General features: G+C 37.5%; 1 protein-coding gene and 1 non-coding gene across 2 annotated transcripts; both read left to right on the forward strand.

The window, feature by feature from the left end:
• The first annotated feature begins 218 nt into the window (after positions 1-218).
• On the forward strand, positions 219-18,297 carry LOC130966834 (sodium/hydrogen exchanger 1-like). Its single transcript, XM_057891657.1, has 6 exons — positions 219-289; positions 8,877-8,915; positions 17,658-17,759; positions 17,841-17,979; positions 18,065-18,127; positions 18,214-18,297. The coding sequence occupies exons 1-6, from the start codon at positions 219-221 to the stop codon at positions 18,295-18,297; spliced, it is 498 nt and encodes a 165-aa protein (XP_057747640.1).
• On the forward strand, positions 6,856-6,959 carry LOC130972399 (small nucleolar RNA R71). The gene has a single exon (XR_009083575.1). It is a non-coding gene; the product is annotated as a small nucleolar RNA R71 (small nucleolar RNA).
• Positions 18,298-19,632: the final 1,335 nt, after the last annotated feature.

The following is a 19,632-nucleotide window of genomic DNA, read 5'->3' on the forward strand; positions in this document are numbered from 1 at the left end:
CATCGCGGTAGAGAAGTTCATAACGAGGAGGCTCATTTTTTAGTCCTCGAATGTAGAAGAGCTCAAGAAGAGGGTGAAGAGTGGGGGTGTGTGATGACGCTTCAGTTTGAGTCATCGAGGGTTGAGGTAGTGCTTGGTCTCATTTGGAGATGCACATTGTTATCTTCAAAATGTAAAACGCCTTCAGCGTTGTTCCAGGCAGTGACCTGCGACCACGAATGGAACCTCTGATTCCAGAGACGGCATTGGGAAACTTCATGTGGGTGTTTGGAGGGTGGTACACGAAATTGTGAGTTCACACTTCTCTCACAACTCCGCGCAGCTGACCAGCAAGTACACTGGGTCGTCCAAGTAATACCTTACGTGAGTAAGGGTCGATCCCACGGAGATTGTTAGCTTGAAGCAAGCTATGGTCATCTTGTAAATCTCAGTCAGGCGGATTCAAATGGTTATGAGGTTTTGATAATTAAAAGAGAAATAAAACATAAAATAGGATAGAGATACTTATGCAATTCATTAGCGGAAATTTCAGATAAGCGTATGGAGATGCTTTGTTCCCTCTAAGCCTCTGCTTTCCTATTGTCCTTATCCAATCATGCGTACTCCCTTCCATGGCAAGCTATATGTTGGTGGATCACCGTTGTCAATGGCTACCATCCATCCTCTCAGTGAAAACATATCCGCTACGGTTTCCTGCATGGCTAATCAGCTGTCGGTTCTCGATCGTGTCGAAATAAGATCCATTGATCCTTTTGCACACTGTCACTGCGCCCAACAGTCACGAGTTTGAAGCTCGTCACAATCATCCCATCCCAGATCCTACTCAGAATACCACAGACAAGGTTTAGACTTTCCAGATCTCAAGAATGCTGCCAATTGATTCTAGCTTATACTACGAAGACTCTGATCTCACGGAATGGAAGGTTTTGTTGTCAGGAGAGGCAACCATGCATCATGAACCAAGAGGCTAAGAGACACACACTCAAGCTCTCACATATAGAATGGAGGTGGTTGTCAAGCACGCGTTCATAAGGGAGGATGATGATGAGTGTCACGGATCATCACATCCATCAGATTGAAGTATGAGTGAATATATTAGAACAAGAATAAGTGTGAATTGAATAGAAGAACAATATTACTTTGCATTAATTTATGAGGAACAACAGAGCTCCACACCTTAATCTATGAGGTGTAGAAACTCCACCGTTGAAAATACATAAGTGATGAAGGTCCAGGCATGGCCGAATGGCTAGCCCCAAAACGTGATCAAGAGATCAAAAGTGATCCAAAGATAGTCTCAAAAATGATCTAAAGATATGAATACAATAGTAAAAAGTGCTATTTATACTAAACTAGTAAACTAGGTTTACAGAAAATGAGTAACTAAGTGTAGATAGTGCAGAAATCCACTTCTGGGGCCCACTTGGTGTGTGTTTGGGCTGAGCATTGAAGCTTTCACGTGCGTAGGCTCTTCTTGGAGTTTAAACGCCAGTTTTGGTGCCAGTTTGGGCGTTTAACTCCAGCTTTGGTGCCAGTTCTGGCGTTTTATGCCAAAAAAGATCTCTAGGGGGCGTTTGGACGCCAATTTGGGTCATCAAATCTTGGGCAAAGTATGAACTATTATATTACTGGAAAGCCCAAGATGTCTACTTTCCAACGCAATTGAAAACGTGCCAATTGGGCTTCTGTAACTCCCGAAAATCCACTTCGAGTGTAGGGAGGTCAAAATCCAACAGCATCTTCAGTCCTTTCTCAGCCTCTGAATCAGATTTTTGCTCAGGTTCCTCAATTTCAACCAGAAAATACTTTAAATCACAGAAAAACACACAAACTCATAGTAAAGTCCAGAAATGTGATTTTTGCATAAAAACTAATAAAAATATACTAAAAAGTAACTAAAACATATTAAAAACTATGTAAAAACAATGGCAAAAAGCGTATAAATTATCTGCTAATCACAACACCAAACTTAAATTGTTGCTTGTCCCCAAGTAACTGAAAACAAAATAGGATAAAAAGAAGAGAATATACAATAAATCTCAAAATATCAAGAAAACTTAGTCCCAATTAGATGAGCGGGGCTAGTAGCTTTTTTGCCTCTGAACAGTTTTGGCATCTCACTTTATCCTTTGAAGTTCAGAATGATTGGCATTCATTAGGAACTCAGAATTTAGATAGTATTATTGATTCTCCTAGTTCAGTATGTTGATTCTTGAACACATCTACTTTATGAGTTTTGGTCGTGACCCTAAGCACTTTGTTTTCCAGTATTACCACCGGATACATAAATGCAACAGACACATAACTGGGTGAACCTTTTTCATATTGTGACTCAGCTTTGCTAAAGTCTCCGGTTAGAGGTGTCCAAAGTTCTTGAGCACACTCTTTTTGCTTTGGATCATGACTTTAACCACTCAGTCTCAAACTTTTCACTTGGACCTTCATGCCACAAGCACATGGTTAGGGACAACTTGATTTAGCCGCTTAGGCTAGGATTTTGTTCCTTTGGGTCTTCCTATCCATTAATGATCAAAGCCTTAGATCATTTTTACCCTTGTCTTTTGGTTTTAAGGGCTATTGGCTTTTTCTGCTTTCTTTTTCTTCTCTTTTTTTTCTTTTTTTTTTTCGCAAGCTTTGTTATTCACTGCTTTTTCTTGCTTCAAGAATCAATTTTATGATTTTTCAGATCATCAATAACATTTCTTTTTTTTTCATCATTCCTTAAAGAGCCAACAAATTTAACATTCATAAACTTCACTATAAAAAATATGCGTTGTTCAAGCATTCATTCAGAAAACAAAAAGTATTGCCACCACATCAAAATAATTAAACTAATTCTAAGATAAAATTTGAAATTCAAGTACTTCTTATTCTTTTGTAATTAGGAACATTTTTCATTTAAGAAAGGTGAAGTATTCATGGAATTATTCATAGCTTCAAGGCATAGACACTAGACACTAATGATCACGTAATAAAGACACAAACATAGACAAACATAAAGCATAAAAAATCGAAAAACAAAAAAACAAATAACAAGAAAATTAAAGAACGAGTCCACCTTAGTGATGGCGGCTAGTTCTCCTTCTTGAAGATCCTATGGAGTGCTTGACCTCCTCAATGTCTCTTCCTTGCCTTTTTTGTTCTTCCCTCATGGCTCTTTGGTCTTCTCTAATTTCATGGAGGATGATAGAATGCTCTTGGTGCTCCATCCTTAGTTGCTCCATATTGGAACTCAAATCTCCTAGAGAAGTGTTGAGTTGTTCCCAATAGTTGTGTGAAGAAAAATGCATCCCTTGAGGTATCTCAGGGATTTCTTGATGAGGGACTTCTTCATGCGTTTGCTGAGGTCCATGAGTAGGCTCTCTTGTTTGCTCTATCCTCTTTTTAGTGATGGTCTTGTCCTCTTCAATGAGGATGTCTTCCTCTATGACAATTCCAGCTAAATTGTATAGGTGACAAATGAGATGAGGAAAGGTTAACCTTGCCAAAGTGGAGGGCTTGTCAGCCACTTTGTACAGTTCTAGAGGTATGATCTCATGAACTTCCACTTCCTCTCCAATCATGATGCTATGGATCATGATAGCCCAATCTACAGTTACTTCTGATCGGTTGCGAGTAGGAATGATAGAGCGTTGGATGAACTCCAACCATCCTCTAGCCACAGGCTTAAGGTCAAGCCTTCTTAGTTGAACCGGCTTGCCTTTGGAGTCTCTCTTCTATTGTGTTCCTTCCATACAGATGTCCATGAGGACTTGGTCCAACCTTTGATCAAAGTTGACCCTTCTTGTAAAAGGATGAAGATCTCCTTGCATCATTGGCAAGTTGAATGCCAACGTCACATTTTCTAAACTGAAATCTAAGTATTTTCTCCGAACCATTGTGAGCCAATTCTTCGGGTCCGGGTTCATACTTTGATCATGGTTCTTAGTGATCCATGCATTAGCATAGAACTCTTGAACCATTAAGATTCCAACTTGTTGAATGGGATTGGTGAGAGCTTCCCATCCTCTTTTCCTAATCTCATGTCGGATCTCCGGATATTCGCTCCTTTTGAGCTTGAAAGGGACCTCGGGGATCATCTTCTTCTTGGCCACAACTTCATAGAATTGGTCTTGATGGACCTTTAAGATGAACCTTTCCATCTCCCACAACTCAGAGGTGGAAGCAATTGCCTTTCCTTTTTTCTTTCTTGAGGTTTCTCCGGCCTTAGGTGCCATTAGTGGTTATGGAAAATTAAAAAGCAAGGCTTTTTTCCACACCAAACTTAAGAGGTTTGCTCATCCTCGAGCAAAAGAAGAAAGAAGAGAGTAGAAGAAGAAGAAGAAAAGTGGGAGATGGAGGCTTGAGAGGGTTCGGCCAAGGGGGTTTTGAGTGTATGTGATGTGTGAAAATGAAGGAGTAAGGAGGGCTATATATAGGGAAAGAGAGGGAGTTGGTTCGTGTGAGAAGGGTTGGGTTTGGGAGGGAAATGGTTTGAATTTGAGTGGGTGGGGGGTAGGTGGGTTGTATGATGGGTTTATGGGAATTAGGGAACGGATGTGAGTGGTGAAGAGAATATGGAAAAGCGGGTAAGATTTAATAGGTGAATAGTGGTTTGGAAAGAGTGTTATGGAAAGGTGTGAAGGGGAGAGAGTGAGTTGAGGTAGTGGAGATCCTGTGGGGTCCACAGATCTTGAGGTGTCAAAGATTTTGCATCCTTGCACCTTGCTGGCGTTAAACGCCCCTCTGTGTGCCTTTCTAGCGTTTAAATGCCAGGTTGCTACCCTTTTTTGGAATTTAAATGCGAGTCTGTTGCCCCTTTCTGGCGTTTAAACACCAGTCTGTAACCCCTTTCTGGCGTTTAAACGCCCAGAAAGGTGCCAAACTGGGCGTTTAAACCCCCATTTTTATACCTTTACTGGCGTTTAAATGCCAATTTGCCTGCCAGTTCTAGCATTTAAACACCAGCTGCTGCCCATTTATGGCGTTTAAACGCCCAGAATGGTGCCAGGCTGGGCGTTAAACGCCAATTTTGGTATCCTTACTGGCGTTTAAACGCCAATAAGCTCGTCCTCCAGGGTGTGCTAATTTTTATGCTGTTTTTTATTTTTCATTAATTTTTGTAGTTGTTTTTGTGACTCCACATGATCATGATCCTAAAGAAAATATAAAATAACATAGATAAAATAAAATTGGGTTGCCTCCCAATAAGCGCTTCTTTAATGTCAATAGCTTGACAGTTAGCTCTTTTCAGAGCTTCACAGATGCTCAGAGCACGATTGTGGCCTCCCAACACCAAACTTAAAGTTTGAGTGTGGGAGCTCTGTCTGACTCTGTATTGAGAGAAGCTTTTCATGCTTCTTCTCCATGTTTACAGAAGAAGATCCTTGAGCCTTAAACACAAGGTAGTCCTCATTCAATTAAAGGACTAACTCTCCTCTATCCACATCAATCACAGCCCTTGTTGTGGCTAGGAAGGGTCTTCCAAGGATGATTGATTCATCCTCATCCTTCCCAGTGTCTAGGATTATAAAATCAGCAGGGATGTAAATGCCTTCAACCTTTACCAAGACGTCCTCTACAAGTCCATAAGCCTGTTTCTTTAATTTGTCTGTCATCTCCAGTGAGATTCTTGCAGCTTGTACCTTAAAGATCCCTAGTTTCTCCATTACAGAGAGTGGCATGAGGTTGATACTTGATCCTAGGTCACACAGAGCCTTTTCAAAGGTCATAGTGCCTATGGTGCAAGGTATCAAGAACCTTCCGGGATCCTCTTTCTTTTGAGGTAACCTCAGATGAACCAATGCACTTAGTTCATTAATGAGCAATGAAGGTTCATTCTTCCTAGTCTCATTACCAAATAATTTGGCATTCAGCTTCATGATTGTTCCTAGATATTAAGCAACTTGCTCTTCAGTAACATTTTCGTCCTCTTCAGAGGAAGAATATTTGTCAGAGCTCATGAATGGTAATAGTAAGTTCAGTGGAATCTCTATAGTCTCTAGATGAGCCTCAGATTCCTGTGGTTCCTCAATAGGGGACTCCTTGTAGCCCAGTGGACGTTCCATGAGGTCTTCCTTACTGTGAATCACGTCCTCCTCCTCTTCTATAGGTTTGGCCATTTTGGTTGTATTAATGGCCTTGCACTCTCTTTTTAGATTCTCTTCTGTATTTCTTGGGAGAGTACTAGGAGGAATTTCAGTGATTCTTTTACTCAACTGACCCACTTGTGCCTCCAAATTTCTTATGGAGGACCGTGCCTCAGTCATGAAATTGAGGGTGATCTTAGATAGATCAGAGACTATGTTTTCTAAGTTAGAGAGGCTTTGCTCAGAATTCTCTGTCTGTTGCTGAGAAGATGATGGGAAAGGCTTGCTATTGCCAAACCTGTTTCTCCCACCATTATTGTTATTGAAGCCTTGTTGAGGCTTCTATTGATCCTTCCATGAGAAATTTGGGTGATTCCTCCATGAAGGATTATAGGTGTTTCCATAGGAATCTCCCATGTAATTCACCTCTTCCATTGCAGGATTCTCAGGGTCATAAGCTTCTCCTTCAGAGGAGGCGTCTTTAGCTTGCGATCCAGTCAGACTCTGAGAAATTATATTGACTTGCTGAGTCAATATTTTGTTCTGAGCCAATATGACATTCAGAGTATCAATCTCAAGAACTCCTTTCTTCTGAGTCACCCCATTATTCATAGGATTTCTCTCAGAAGTGTACATGAACTGGTTATTTGCAACCATTTCAATGAGTTCTTGGGCTTCTGCAGGCATTTTCAGATGAAGAGATCCACCAGCAGAGTGGTCCAATGACATCTTGGATAACTCAGACAGACCATCATAGAATATACATATGATGCTCCATTATGGAAACATGTCAGAAGGACACCTTTTGGTTAATTGCTTGTATCTTTCCCAAGCTTCATAGAGGGATTCACCTTCCTTCTGTCTGAAGGTTTGGACATCCACTCTGAGCTTACTCATCTTTTGAGGTGGAAAGAATTTGGTTAAGAAAGCATTGACCAGTTTGTCCTAAGAGTTCAGGCTTTCTCTAGGTTATGAGTCCAACCATGTCCTAGCTCTGTCTCTCATAGCAAAAGAGAAAAGCATAAGTCTGTAGACCTCGGGATCAACCCCATTGGTCTTAACAGTATCACAGATCTGCAAGAATTAAGATAAGAACTAATGAGGATCTTCTGATGGAAGTCTATAAAACTTACAGTTCTGCTACATTAGAGAAACTAATTGAGGCTTAAGCTCAAAGTTGTTTGCTCCAATGGTAGGGATTGAGATGCTTCTTCCATAGAAGTTGGAAGTTGGTGCAGCATAGTCACCAAGCATCTTCCTTACATTATTATTATTCTCGATTGCCATGTCTTCTTCTTTTTCGAAAATTTTTGTCAGGTCCTTTCCAGAGAGTTGCGCTTTAACTTTTCTTAGCTTCCTCTTCAGAGTCCTTTCAGGTTTAGGATCGGCTTCAACAAGAATATCATTATCCTTGTTCCTGCTCATGTGAAAAAGAAGAGAACCAAAAAGAAGAGGAATTCTCTATGTCACAGTATAGAGATTCCTTTATGTGAGTAGAAAAAAAGAAGAATAGAAGAATGAGGTGGAGGGAAAATAAAGAGAATTCAAACACAGAGAGGGAGATTGGGTTCGAATTTTGAGAAGAGAATTGTTAGTAGATAAATAAAAATAAATAAAAAGAGATGAGAGAGAGAGAGTTTTCGAAAATTAAAAAAATTTTTGAAAAATTTTTTAGTGGTTTTCGAAAATTAGAGAGAGAAAAGTAGTTAGGTGGTTTTGAAAAAGATGAGAAATAGTAATTAGTTGAAAAAGATTTGAAAATAATTCTGAAAAGATGAGAAGTTAGAAAAAAATGTTGAAATCAAATTAAAAGAGATATGATTGAAGAAGATTTGATTTGAAAAATATTTGATTTTTAAAATTGATGACTTGACTAATAAGAAACTAAAAGATATGATTCTAAAATTTAAAGATTGAACCTTTCTTAACAAGAAAGTAACAAATTTGAAATTTTTTGAATCAAATCCTTAATTGTTAGCAAGGTTTTCGAAACTATGGAATAAAAATAGGAAAAAGATTTTGAAAATCAATTTTTAAAATTTTCGAAAATATTAAGAAGAAAAATGAAAAAGATTTAGATTTTGAAAAAGGTTTGAAAAGATAAAAAAATTTAAATTGAAATTTTGACTTGACAAATAAGAAACAACTAAATTTTTAAAATTTTTTTTTTACTAAGTCAACCCAACATTTCGAAATTTATGAGTAAGATAAGGAAAAGATATTTTTTATTTTTGAATTTTAATGAATAAAGAGAAAAACAACAAAATGACTCAATACATGAAAATTTAAGATCAAAACAAAGAAAACATGCAAGAACACTTTGAATGTCAAGATGAACACCAAGAGCACTTTGAAGATCATGATGAACATCAAGGACTTATTTTTTTGAAAAATTTTAAGAAAAGAAACACATGCAAGACACCAAACTTAGAAATTTTTAAACTTTTGACTCTAAAAATTCGAAAATGCATATGAAAAACAAGAAAAGACACAAAATAAGAAAATCACAAGATCAAACAAAGATAATCATCAAGAACAACTTGAAGATCATGAAGAACACCATGCATGAGTTTTCGAAAAAAATTTTTTTAAGGAAAATTAGAAATATACAATTGACACCAAACTTAAAATTTGACTCTAGACTCAAACAAGAAGCACAAAAATTTTTTTTGAAATATTTTTGAATTTTTTTTTAAAATAGAACAAGAAGAAAATTATCTAATCTAAGCAACAAGATGAACCGTCAGTTGTCCAAACTCGAACAATCCCCGGCAACGGCGCCAAAAATTTGGTACACGAAATTGTGAGTTCACACTTCTCTCACAACTCCACGCAGTTGACCAGCAAGTGCAATGGGTCGTCCAAGTAATACCTTACGTGAGTAAGGGTCGATCCCACGAAGATTGTCGGCTTGAAACAAGCTATGGTCATCTTGTAAATCACAGTCAGGCGGATTCAAATAGTTATGAGGTTTTGATAATTAAAAGAGAAATAAAACATAAAATAGGATAGAGATACTTATGCAATTCATTGGTGGGAATTTCAGATAAGCGTATGGAGATGCTTTGTTCTCTCTGAGCCTCTGCTTTCCTATTGTCCTTATCCAATCATGCGTACTCCCTTCCATGGTAAGCTGTATGTTGGTGGATCACCGTTGTCAATGGCTACCATCCGTCCTCTCAGTGAAAACATGTCCGCTACGGTTTCCCTCATGGCTAATCAGCTATCGGTTCTCGATCGTGTCGGAATAAGATTCATTGATCCTTTTGCACACTGTCACTGCGCCCAACAGTCACGAGTTTGAAGCTCGTCACAGTCATCGCATCCCAGATCCTACTCGGAATACCACAGACAAGGTTTAGACTTTCCGGATCTCAAGAATGCTGCCAATTGATTCTAGCTTATACCACGAAGACTCTGATCTCACGGAATGGAAGGCTCTATTGTCAAGAGAGGCAACCATGCATCGTGAACCAAGAGGCTAAGAGACACACACTCAAGCTCTCGTAGATAGAACGGAAGTGGTTGTCAGGCACACGTTCATAAGGGAGGAGGATGATGAGTGTCACGGATCATCACATCCATCAGGTTGAAGTACGAGTGAATATCTTAGAACAAGAATAAGCGTGAATTGAATATAGAAGAACAATAGTACTTTACATTAATTCATGAGGAACAGCAGAGCTCCACACTTAATCTATGAGGTGTAGAAACTCTACCATTGAAAATACATAAGTGATGAAGGTCCAGGCATGGCCGAATGGCTAGCCCCCAAAATGTAATCAAGAGATCAAAAGTGATCCAAAGATAGTCTCAAAAATGATCTAAAGATATGAATACAATAGTAAAAAGTGCTATTTATACTAAACTAGTAAACTAGATTTACAGAAAATGAGTAACTAAGTGTAGATAGTGCAGAAATCCACTTCTGGGGCCCACTTGGTGTGTGTTTGGACTGAGCATTGAAGCTTTCACGTGCATAGGCTCTTCTTGGAGTTTAAACGCCAGTTTTGGTGCCAGTTTGGGCGTTTAATTCCAGCTTTAGTGCCAGTTCTGGCGTTTTACGCCAAAAAAGGATCTCTGATGGGCGTTTGGACGCCAGTTTGGGCTATCAAATCTCGAGCAAAGTATAGACTATTATACATTGCTGGAAAGCCCAAGATGTCTAATTTCCAACGCAATTAAAAGCGCGTCAATTGGGATTTTGTAGCTTCAGAAAATTCACTTCGAGTGCAGGGAGGTCAGAATCCAACAGCATCTTCAGTCCTTTCTCAGCCTCTGAATCAGATTTTTGCTCAGGTCCCTCAATTTCAGCCAAAAAATACCTGAAATCACAGAAAAACACACAAACTCATAGTAAAGTCCAGAAATATAATTTTTGCATAAAAACTAATAAAAATATACTAAAAAGTAACTAAAACATATTAAAAACTATGTAAAAATAATGGCAAAAAGCGTATAAATTATCCGCTCATCATAGGGTGAGCTCTGGTGTAATGGGGAATGAATGGTATTTTGGTCCAAGAATTAGAGAAAGGATGATTTATAATATTGAGATTGATATTAATAAAAAAAGGTCGGAGATAATTTTGATTTTGACCCAAACCGTTAAGGACGAAAAAAGTATTTAACAAAAAAAACTACCAATAAACACCATTCACAAGTAAGAATTTTCAATAGTATCAACATAATGAAACAATGAGGCAATACATTCAGCTTAGTTATAACAATTACCACAAGTTAACAATTAATACAAAAACAATTAGTAAATTATCAAATACAGCATAATAGAAAAATTATAAGATAGCAACAACACCAGCAATTAAAATTTAAAACAAAGCAACAATATCAACAATTAAATAAAAATAAGTAATAGAAATGCAGAGCAATGAAAAAGATAAAGAAGGCTGAAGAAAATGTGTATATTTTCTTGAATTGAATGATTTTAGGGAGACAATATATATACATGGACAACTCTCATAACAAACCAAATCTTTCCGTATCATGATAGAAGATTCTTATTTCTAACAGAAAAGAAAAGGTCATCTAAATTCTAGAAACATTAAGAAGGTATAAAGAAAGAAAAGGACAAAAGTCAGAATTTACAAATAGAATAAAGAGAAAAAGACAAAAGTTGATCATTCTATTTGGTCTTGTCTATTGTTGGAATTTTGTGTGCCTTGGGCCTGAAGTATTGATGAATTTGATATGCTCCCGCAAGCTGGAGGATGGTAAATGTCTAAAATCCCCAGCTTGAAAAGATTGGCATGAAAAGGATGCTTTGGGAGAGCTTTTGTAAACATATCGGCTAGCTGATCTGAGGATGGGACTGGAAGCAGTTTCATGATGCCGGCTTGGGCTTTTTGCCGAAAAAGGTGGCAATCAACTTCAAGGTGCTTCGTTCGCTCATGGAAAACAGGATTTGCCGCAATGTGGAGGGCACTCTGGTTATCACAGAATAATACAGGTGGTCGATCACAAGATATGTGAAGAAATTGCAATAAGTTCAGAATCCATAGAAGCTCACAGGTGGTGTTTGCAAGGGCGCGATACTCAGCTTCCGTGGAGGACCGAGCCACTGTTGTCTGCTTCTTTGTTTTCCAAGAAACCAAAGATTTGCCTAAGAAGAAGCAATATCCAGTTAAGGAGCGTCTAGTGTCGGGACAGCCGGCCCAGTCAGAATCACTGAATCCAAAAATCTGGAAGTCAGAGTCTCTAGGATAGAATAAGCCTCGACCGGGATTGTTCTTCAAATACTTGAGCACCCGAATTGCAGCTGTGTAATGCATCTGAGTTGGAGAAGCCATGAATTGACTTAATTGCTGGGTTGCATAGGTGATATCTGGCCTTGTAGTAGTGAGATATATCAGGCGTCCAACTAATCGGCGATACACCAAAGGATCAGGAAGAAGAGGGCTGTCATCTTGAAACAATTTAGTTGTGATGTCCATAGGAGAACTAACAGGTTTTGCACCTAGCAATCCAGAGTCAGATAACACGTCAATGCAGTATTTATGCTGTGAGAGGGAAATTCCTTTTGAGGAATGGGCTACCTCAATACCAAGAAAGTACTTCAAGGTACCAAGATCCTTAATTTTGAAATGTGCATCCAAAGTACGCTTGATAGCTGCTAATTCAGAAACTGAACTGCCAGTGATGACAATGTCATCAACATAGACCAATATAATAGAAATTTCATTGCCCAAAAATTTAACAAAAAGGCTATAATCAAAGACAGTCTGCTGATACCCACAAGACATCAAGAGTATAGAAAGCTTGTCATACCACATTCGGCTCGATTGTTTCAGTCCATATAAGGATTTGTGAAGACGACAGCAGATCCTTGGATTACTGAGAGTGAGGCCGGGAGGTGGATCCATATACACAACTTCAGTAAGATCGCCATGAAGAAAAGCGTTATTGACGTCGAGCTGATGGATTGGCCACTTTCGGATGGAAGCAATGGCTAAGACCAGTCTAATAGTGGTAGGTTTCACCACTGGGGAAAAGGTCTCCAGAAAATCTATGCCCTCTGTCTGCATAAATCCTTTTGCTACTAACCGTGCTTTGTAACGCTCAATGGACCCATCTGGATGCCTTTTAATTTTGAAAACCCATTTGCAGCCTATGGGTTTCACGCATGGAGGGCAATCCACCAGAGACCAAGTTTGGTTCAAATCCAAAGCAACAAGTTCCTCTTTCATGGCGGCACGCCACTGAGGGGATTGATTTGCTTCTTGAAAAGACCGAGGTTCATGGTCAGAGTATAAAGATGATAATAAGCTTTTGTAACTGGCTGAGAAATTTGAGAGAGAGAGGACAGAAGAAATTGGATATCGAGTTTTTGAGGGTGTTAACGTGGATGAATGAAGAGAGGCGTTACATACGTAGTCCTGAAGGTGTATGGGTGGCCTGGTGGTACGGGAACTTTGTCGCAGTGGTGGCATGGGAGGGGCAGTGGTCTTGGGTGAGGTAGAAGATGGGGTATCGGTCGATGTTGATGAGTTTGGGGTGGTAGGGGAGGACGGTAAAGGAGTGGGTGTGGAATTGGTAGGTTGTGTATGGTGGTTTTGGAGAGGGGTTGAGGGCACAGTGGAGGGGTTAGGAATGGCTGCTGGGGATTGAACATAAGGAGGGTAGTTAGGGCACATTGTGGAGTCTGAGAGAGATAAGGGGGGAGTGATTGGATCATGGGTCAAGGTTTGTGGCCCAATAGGTAAGGAGGGATTTGTTGGAATTTTATGTGGGCCTATCTCATTTTGTGTATTGTTTAGGAATGGGGTGTTTTCAGCTGGTGGTGTTGGGCTGAGTATTTGTCTTTGTTTGTGATTTATAGAAAAGGGAAAAGTTTGTTCATAAAACACAACATTTCTGGACACCATAAATTTCTTTTGATCCAAAAGATAAACAATGAATCCCTTTGTACCTATTTGATAACCAAAAAAAATGGCTTTGTGAGCCCTTTGATCAAATTTGGAACGATGGTTGAGAAGGGTTGAAACAAAACAAAGACAACCAAAAACTTTGAGATCATTGTAGTTAAATGCTTTGTTAAGCAAAGTTTCAAAAGGAGTTTTAAAATCAAGAATAGAAGAGGGAACTCTATTTATTAAATAAACTGCATGGTTTATAGCATAAGACCAAAAATTAAGAGGTAAATTGGATTGAAACATTAAGGCCCTTGCTACATTTAATATATGTTGATGTTTACGTTCGACACGCCCATTTTGTTGGGGAGTCTCAACACAACTTCGTTGATGAAGAATCCCCTTTGACAAGTAAAAATTTGGGATTAAAAATTCCGGGCCATTGTCTGAACGAATTGTTTTAACTTTAGAGTCAAATTGTGTTTCAACAAGAGCAACAAAATTGATGACATGTTGAGAAACCTCATTCTTGGATTTTAGTAAAATAATCCAAGTGAATCGACTAAAATCATCCACAATAGTTAGAAAATATTTGTGGTTGTGGATTGAATTTTGTCTAAAAGGTCCCCATATATCAAGATGCAATAGATCAAAAGGAGCATGAGCACGATTATGACTAATAGAAAAAGAAGGTTTCTTTTGCTTTGAGAAATGGCATACATCACATGCTTCATTTTCATGATTCAAGGAAATAAAGGGATATTGTTTATGTAAAATGCTAAGACGGTGTCCAGAAAGATGTCCTAATCTAAAATGCCACAGGTTGGAAGTGTGGATTGAAGCAATATGTGTGGGATGGATGTCGTTTGATAAATTTGTAGTGGACTTCTTGTCTAACACATACAACCCATCTCTTAATTCACCCAAACCAATCATCCTCGATTTGCTCGATTCCTGTATGAGACAATAAAATTGAGAGAAAATAAATTCACAAGGTAATGTAGAAGTGAGCTTAGACACTGAGATAAGATTAAAATGAAATTGAGGTAAATATAATGCATGAATAAGAGTCAAAGAAGATGAAAAAACAATAGCAAAGGCTAAAAATCACCTTCAGCTTAGGCTGAAATTTGAACAAAAAAGAGGGAGATGGAGTATAGATAAAGGCTAGAACTTAAATTGAGATGAGAAAGGGAGAGCATTGGAGCACAAACGAAGAAGACACAAGTAGTGACGGACCTGGAACAACGGCTGCGGAATAGAGGCGAAGCTTTTGCCTCGACTGGGTCAAGCGGTGACAACAATGTTCTCCTTGGCTAGGCACGCCGAGCACGACGACAACATACGTTATTCCCGGAATGGGACTCAGGCGCTCGACGAATCGACGATGCAGTGCTACGATGAGCCGGTAACCTCGAGAGTGAGAGGGGAGGAGGTTGGCAGTAAGAGAGTAGAAAGTGGCGGACATTGGAGGTGACTGGTAAGAAGAGAGGGTTTGAATTTTGCTGAGATAGTGAGAAGAGAGCAAACGAGAGAAGTGACGACCATTAGGGATTTAAGGTTCTTTAATATATATATCAGGGTATTTAAATCATTTCATATATATGGGGATGGGGATCGAGTATACGGGTCCTTGTCACCCGTCTCTGCAGGTACAAAAACGTTCCTGTATTTGTTCTCCGACAAATAAATTTTTGCAGGTACTCGTTCCGCTTGAAAATTTTACCATGCCTAACGGGTCATGTATGTGATGTGTTTATACTACATCTGTATTAATTATTATCAATAGTTCTCCAACAATTCTTTTTAAGATGAGAAGATGATTTAAATAGGGTGGATCACTTTTACCGTTTTTCTTTGTCCTGGTAAGGGAAGTACTAAACCAAAAGCTCCAAAAAAAGGAAGGATAATGGTTTGATTACAAGAATGTTAGGAAGATAATAAAAAGTAGCCAAATTAATTTAAAATTATTTGATTTTATATTTATTAATATTTCTAAAATAAATGTATAATATTAGATGTAATCAATATTTAATTTTAAATATTAGATATATAAAATTATGTATGTTAAATTATATATATAATTTTAGATTATTACCTCCTTAGTATTACTGATTTGATTAAATTCTTAAAAAATTGGTTATGATAAAACGAAAGTATTTCATCACTTGTAATTTGAGGACGATATCTTACTCTTTTTCCCTACAGTGTCTTTGAAAAATATGAGAGAATTCTAAACATTTTTTCTATGTCCAATCATGATTTCTCTTAAAGATAAATAGGAGTGGACAGAGCAAACGATAAGTAAATTGTGATGTTTATGCGAAATTACGTGTGACTTACTTGAGAGTCCCTCTAGATGCATACTCATGTAACGTTGCAATATGAAAACTAATAGTTTAAAAAGTGAAAATTAAAGTAGATTAGTAGTTGAAAAAACAAAAACAATATCCTAAGTAAATAAGCTTGTTCTCATAAAAACTATTTTCAATACTTTATCCAAGTTTCATATGAACTTATTTAACATTCCTAATAGTGTAGTAAACAAAACTATTCAACTACATAAAAATTTCTTCTTTTTTTTGGAAAACAAGAAAAATGTAGAATTAGAAATCCATTAGTAAAACTGGATTTAATCCTAAAGCCAAAAATGTATCGTAGTTTAAGGGTGGGAGACCTAATTTTAAAATAATGTTTTGTTATTTAAATGACCATGGAGGTTTTCGAAACCTTTATGGAAGAGAGTGTTTTTTTTCAAATTGCAAATTAGACTTTAATAAATTAGTGGGGAATACTCGGAAGGATATCATATGAATATAAAAAAATTACAACCTAGTTTGAGCTCACAAATGGGATAATAAATATAGATTGTCAATAACGTAAAGAAGGTATGATAGGTAATTGGTTAGATCTAAAAATTATATATGAACAGTAGTTAGAGTCGACGACTCTTCTAGGATTATTTTTTCATTTGGGATCTTGGAAAATATGATTGAGTTAACCCTTGTGAACAACTTGATGCATTATATACCTTCAACCGCACTACCACATTTTTTATCTATTGCAACATATTTTCAAGACAACATTTTAAAAGAGTTGTCTAAAATAAAAATAGACAACACTTTATACTAATTGCTAATAAATAGAATTATTACAACATATTTTTAATTTATTACAACATATTTTTAATCAACATATTATAAGTGATGTCTTAGATAAATTAAAAGACGCTTAACAAGTGTTGCTCTATCAAATATATAAGACAATTATTATAAAGTCAATACGTTACATTTTATAAGTGTTGTCTTTGAATTTATTTTAAATTTCGTCTCCTAAGTGTTGCCTAAAATTTTTAATACCTTTCTCGAAAATAAATCTTATAATTGGTACATAATTTAGCTTTGCTTCCCAGTTTCCAGTTTTCCCCCGATTTTGAAATAAAACGAATCCAACTTATCAGGAAATAATAGAAGTATTTCTCAAACGAGAACGAGCAAGGAAAGGGGCTAGGTCTAGGGTTCTACATTGTGCTGAAAAAAGTGAGCACGGCGATGGGGAGGGACACGGAGAATGACGAAGAGAACGAGAGAAAGGGAGATCCGCCATCGAAGGAGGAAGAAGAGAAAGATGGAGAAGGCGACAATGGAGAGAGAAGTCGCCACCGCCGCTTCCTGCACCTCTAGAGCTATCTCTGCCTTGCGCTGCTGTTGCCGTTTCTATCTTGCGCTGCCGGATCCGCCACTGCTGTAATCCCTCTTCTCTGCCTTGCGCAGCCTGAGCCGTCTCTGGTCGTCGTTGCTGCTCGATGGTCGTCGTCGGCTCGTCAATGCCTCACGTCCTCGCTGCTCTGCCTGAGCCGTCTCTGCTGTAATCCTCACTGCTCGCTGCAATCATGTCTCAGGTTAGGGTTTTTTCTCCTCCGTAATCTTAGGAAGCTAATTCTATTCTCAGATTGGGGAAATTGAGGAATGTGTTTATTGTCTAATCATGTCTCAGGTTAGGGTTGCTCTTATGATACTGATGGCTTACCTTTCATACATGCTTGTTGAGGTGAGAATCTCCTTTTAATTTTAATAGAGGTATTTTTCCATGTCTATTCATTACTGATGCAATTAATTCCAATACTAATAATTTTATTTTCAAGAGTCACAACCAAGTACGTCAAAAATTTCAACATGTTTGATTTATTATGAGATTGCTGATCTGAATTAACCTATTGCAGGCATGTTTTTGCAACATTGTCATTCATTGCTGAGATATTTATATTCCTTTATGTTGGGATGGATGCACTGGACATAGAGAAGTGTCAATTCATAAGCCAAAGGTAATACTAACATTTCTAGATTAATAAACTTTGTAAAACGTGAAAATTTTAATTAACATTTTTGGTCTCTTGATTCATTAGTCCTGGAAAATCAGTTGGGATCAGTTCAGTGCTTCTAGGACTTATCCTAGTTGGAAGAGCAGCATTTGTTTTTCCTCTCTCATTCTTATCCAATTTGCTCCAGAAATCCCCACATGTGAAAATTGACATGAAGCAACAAGTATGTGTTTTCTTTCCCTGTTTCAATTTCTTTTCAGAGCCTTCCTTGGTACATGACTCCTGTCTCCTATGATCTTGTTTCACAGGTCACAATCTGGTGGTCTGGTCTCATGCGAGGTGCTGTTTCTATAGCACTTGCTTACAACCAGGTGAAGTAATCAAACTTCATGGCTAGCTTTCAATACTAACTAAATCTGTGTCTGGTTTAGCAATAAACTGAATCTTTGACATGCAGTTTACAAGGCTAGGCCACACTACGTTGCGTGAGAATGCCATCATGATCATTAGTACCATTCTGTTGTTCTCTTCAGCACAGTAGTTAGACACTAATCTTTTCTTGACCAACTTGGTTCGTAAGTAATAAAACAAGTGTTTGATTGAAAATATTGAACTAAAAGTCAACACTAAAAGGAAAAGGGGGACTTTGGTGGATTTGAAAAACAATAGTGTCAATGCATCATTTTCTCATACATGTGATGTGATCCCAGCATGTAATAATGTTTATCTTATTTTTCTTCTTGTTTTGGTTATTACAATTACTGGTTTCATGTCTGTAGTATTGGAGTTTGTATCACCTTCTGAGAAACCTAAGCATAATTCTCCACGTTATGGGTAGGTTACTGTAGAACAACAATATCTCAGGTCAAATTCTGCCAGAGTTTGGAACCCTTCCAAAGCTTCAGACATTGGATCTTTCCAATAATTGATTCTCTGGGGTGATTCCTTCCACTCTCGGCCAATTAGATCGGATCTAATACCTGTGAGTAGTTTCTTATTTTGTTTTTCCTTTTATTATCATTTTTAAGGAGTAAATTGATTTATTAATTTTGGTACTACTTGTGAGTAGTTAATGCAAATAAGTAAAAATTAAACAAAGGTAATTAGATGAAAATGATATGATGATAAAGGTAATATGGTATATCTTTTTTTGTTGCTTTTATATTCTCACGCCCACCCCAGCCCAGGCCAGGTCAGACCAGCAAGCTCCATGAATGAATGAATGAATTGAAGGAAAGAAGGATTCAAAGTTTGGGGCTGGGATACAGAAAGCTTGGTGTCTCTCTATACGGTTATGGAAAGGACTCTGATGTTATTTTCTGGTCTCTTTCTCAGGTATCCAAGTGATGCATTTTTATTACTTCCTTGAATCCTAATTTTAATAATATTGTTGTTGTTATTGTAGCATTTTTGGTAATAATGTTGATGTTTCAAGCTTCTGTAGTTTCTGCTCACCATTCATCTCTTACCAAAAGAAGAGTGGCAGGAGTTGATTCAGGTTCCTCTCTTATTTAATCTTATGAGATGTTAAGATATATTCAGCTAGATCTAAATTTGCAAATTAATTTAATTGGTTTGTCACATTTCTCTGGAGTTGTTAAGATATAAATGAATATATTTATAATTTTTTATTATTAGAAAAAGTTATTGTGAAATTTGATATATTTCATTTTTACTTCTGATTGTTTGGTGAACAGATCTCACCGATTAATATGTTCGCCATTGCGTCAAAGTTAGTTTTCTATTTTCAGTGTTTTAATCTTACTTACATAAAAGTAATTAACCTGTGGCATTAAAATTACAAAAAGATTATTGTAGATATAAATAAATATATTCAGTTGTTATTGATTTGGTATGCCAGTTCAATTTCTTAGCC

This window comes from Arachis stenosperma, chromosome 3, assembly GCF_014773155.1.
Source record: "Arachis stenosperma cultivar V10309 chromosome 3, arast.V10309.gnm1.PFL2, whole genome shotgun sequence".
In the NCBI taxonomy this organism is placed as follows: Eukaryota; Viridiplantae; Streptophyta; class Magnoliopsida; order Fabales; family Fabaceae; genus Arachis; species Arachis stenosperma.